The 2903-nt window shown below is 37.6% G+C and overlaps 1 protein-coding gene across 5 annotated transcripts in view; it reads right to left on the reverse strand.

Moving 5' to 3' along the window:
* NSMCE2 (NSE2/MMS21 homolog, SMC5-SMC6 complex SUMO ligase) overlaps nucleotides 1-2585 on the reverse strand; it is a 213714-nt gene extending 211129 nt beyond the window's left edge. For all 5 annotated transcript variants that reach the window (XM_005876653.2, XM_005876652.2, XM_014548071.1 and 2 more), the window contains exon 1: nucleotides 2403-2585. In XM_005876653.2, the coding sequence (XP_005876715.1) occupies nucleotides 2403-2559 (157 nt within the window). In that variant the 5' untranslated portion in view covers nucleotides 2560-2585. The remainder of the gene's footprint in view (nucleotides 1-2402) is intronic.
* Between the last annotated feature and the right edge of the window lie 318 nt (nucleotides 2586-2903).

Genomic DNA, 2903 nt, shown 5'->3' on the forward strand with positions numbered 1-2903 from the left:
AGGACCTAGGAGCCAAAGACTGGAGTTCAGGAAGGCGGAGGCAGCAGGGGTTTGCAAGACAGAGCCCTGGGAGGGAGCTACGCAGGGAAAGTGCCCTAGGAATCTGCACAGGAATCCCTTGGGCTTGATGCTGAAGCCTAAGCTGCTGAGGAAGAGCTGGGAGCTGTAAAGTGAACAATTCCCAGAATTCACACAGCACTGGAAGACGTTCCTCGTCAGGGCACATGGCCAGGTTGCAGGTTCATTCCTAGCTGGGGTGCATACGGGAGGCACAGGTTGATGTTTCTCTCTCACATCCATGATTCTCTTTCTCTTTCTCCCTCTCCCTTCCTCTCTTTAAAATCACTAAAAAACATATTAAAAAAAAAACTTAAAAGATAAAAAAGGACATTCAGATTCCACCCAGCAGAGCAGAGCTCTCACAGAACCCTCCAGACAATCAACAGAGACTCCAGAAAGGCCAAGGTAACAAAGCTAAAAACTACACTAGACCTTCCCTAGTGTAAACAAAGTTTAAAGGATCAGCTCAATCCACAAATAACTTAACTTCCTGGCAAAACAAACACCAAAACTCTTTAAAGGAAGACAACAAAATCCAAACGCTCAACAACATAATACATACAATGTCGATGTTAAGCAGCAGCAATAAACTGAGATGACAGAACTAGCAAAGATATTGAAACAGCTATATAAATATGCTCCACATATTCAAGAATATAGAAGATAACATGAACATAATGAAGAGAGAAATGCAAGATAGAAATAGGATTCCATTTAATTCTTTCTTATGTCATCTACAGCTGAAAAATCCACCCCATGAAATTAAAAATTCACTGAATAGACTCAACAACAGGTTAGACACTGCAGAAAACAAGAATAGTGAACTTGAAGACATAGAAATACAAACTTTTCAAATTAGTGTCAGAGCGAAAAAGGACTGGGGGAAAAAACCAACTGAGCCTCAGACTTGTAATTAGAGTCCCAGATGGAGAGGGGGTAAGAAGGAACAGTATTTGAAGAAATAGCAGCAGAAATTTTCCCAAATTTTATCAGAACTGTAAACCCACAAATCCATAAAGCTCAAAGAACACTAGACAGAATAAACAAAGAAAATCCTACCAGGGCACATCACAATCAAATTACAAAAACCAATGATATTAAAAAGAAAACAAAAAGATAATATTGATCCCCTGCCTCCACATCTATTCTATTATAATAAAAGCATAATATGCTAATTAGACCAGATGTCCTTCCCGACAAAGCCAGGGCTGCGAGGGAAGCCCAGGTCCCGGGTGCCAAAGGGAAGCCAGTGCTGGCAGCCAGGGGAAGGTCTACTCTTGCACGAATTTTGTGCATCAGGTCTCTAGTATAAGATTAAAAAAACTGAAATCCAAAGAAAGCAAATAACATCTTTCTAGATATTCTGATCGAAAAATGTTGGTCAAGTCCATTGAAGCTGGTCTCCTTTGTAGAGGCCTTCCTTTGGCAGTAGTACCTCTGGCATAAGCTTAGTCTGTCTATAAGGTGATCAAAATACAGTTAAACCTCGTTTCTTGAATATCTCCTATCTCGAACAATTCGCTTCTTGACACGACAACCCTTTCATACTATCTGTTAGTCAGCCATGTGTCTCTCAGGCAACAAATGAAGGAGAGAATGCGAGAGTATGAGTCAGTTTACCATCATTAACATCTCAGGATAATGTGCTGTGAATAGTTTCATAGGTGTTTTTTTTAGTTTGTTGCCGCTTATTATTATTATTATTAAATTTTCATTTTTACTGTACATTTCTTTTCCTTTTTGTTAAATTTTTATTTACATTCCATGTCCTTTTTGTTTTTAAAGTGTTTATTTATAGGTTAAACAGTACATTAGACATTTACTGTATATAAGAAAGGTTTAAAACAGGGAACCACTTGGGGGTCTGGAATGGATTAATTCAACTTACATTATTTCTAATGAAAAAAACACTTGGGTTTTCCACCAGCCTTCCAAGAACAAATTAAGTTCGAGAACTGAGGTTCCACTGCAGAGTTAAGTTACTGGAAAACATATTTATCAAATGCATTTGTATACTGTAAAGTTCACAAATGCCACATACTTTTGATTGTATGTTCCTTGAGGTCAGGAACCTTCATATTTTAGCCCATAAATTTCTAGTGCAGTTCCTATTGGCACATAACTGCTTGAACACACATGAATGAGTCATTCTCATTTCTTCCTCAGCACATCGCTATATGACATACAGAACAAGATGAAAGAACAGGTGCCCAGAGGGATTAAATGACTGCCCCAAGGGTACACACAAAGTGAGCAATACCTCGCATCCCTAGCATAATGCCCCCACACAAGTTACCTCAAAGTAGACACAAAAGAAATACATTTTAATTATGACTACTTACTCTGAGTTTCCACAAGATCCAAAGCAACACTAGAAGCTGTGTCCATTCCAGTGTTGATGCAGTTTTGGAAGTTTTTTAAGGAGGAGAGAGCAGATTCTACACCGCTGAAGGATATAAAACCAGTTGAACCTGAATTTGAACTGGAACGCCCAGGCATCTTGAATTTTTACCTAAGTTTTCAAACACAATGAAATACAATTTATGAGCTTTTATAAAGAATTCATAAAATTTATAAAGAAAAATGGCTTTATCTGTTTTTTTTATTTATCTTAAAAATCAAGACCTAAGGCGCCTAGGGCAAAATGTTACACATGCTAAAATCCAAATCACAAAACAAGGGTTCCTGTTATGTCATTTTCTGGAACTTTCTGCGGTATTAATATTTTACACCAAAAGAGAGAGAATATGTGACTATAAATAACCAGTGATGATTTTTGAATATTTGCATTTCAGTGAAAGACAGTGTTATTTACAATCTTACTTTATTACAACAAATAAGTT

Source organism: Myotis brandtii, unplaced genomic scaffold (assembly GCF_000412655.1).
Source record: "Myotis brandtii unplaced genomic scaffold, ASM41265v1 scaffold494, whole genome shotgun sequence".
Classification (NCBI taxonomy): Eukaryota; Metazoa; Chordata; class Mammalia; order Chiroptera; family Vespertilionidae; genus Myotis; species Myotis brandtii.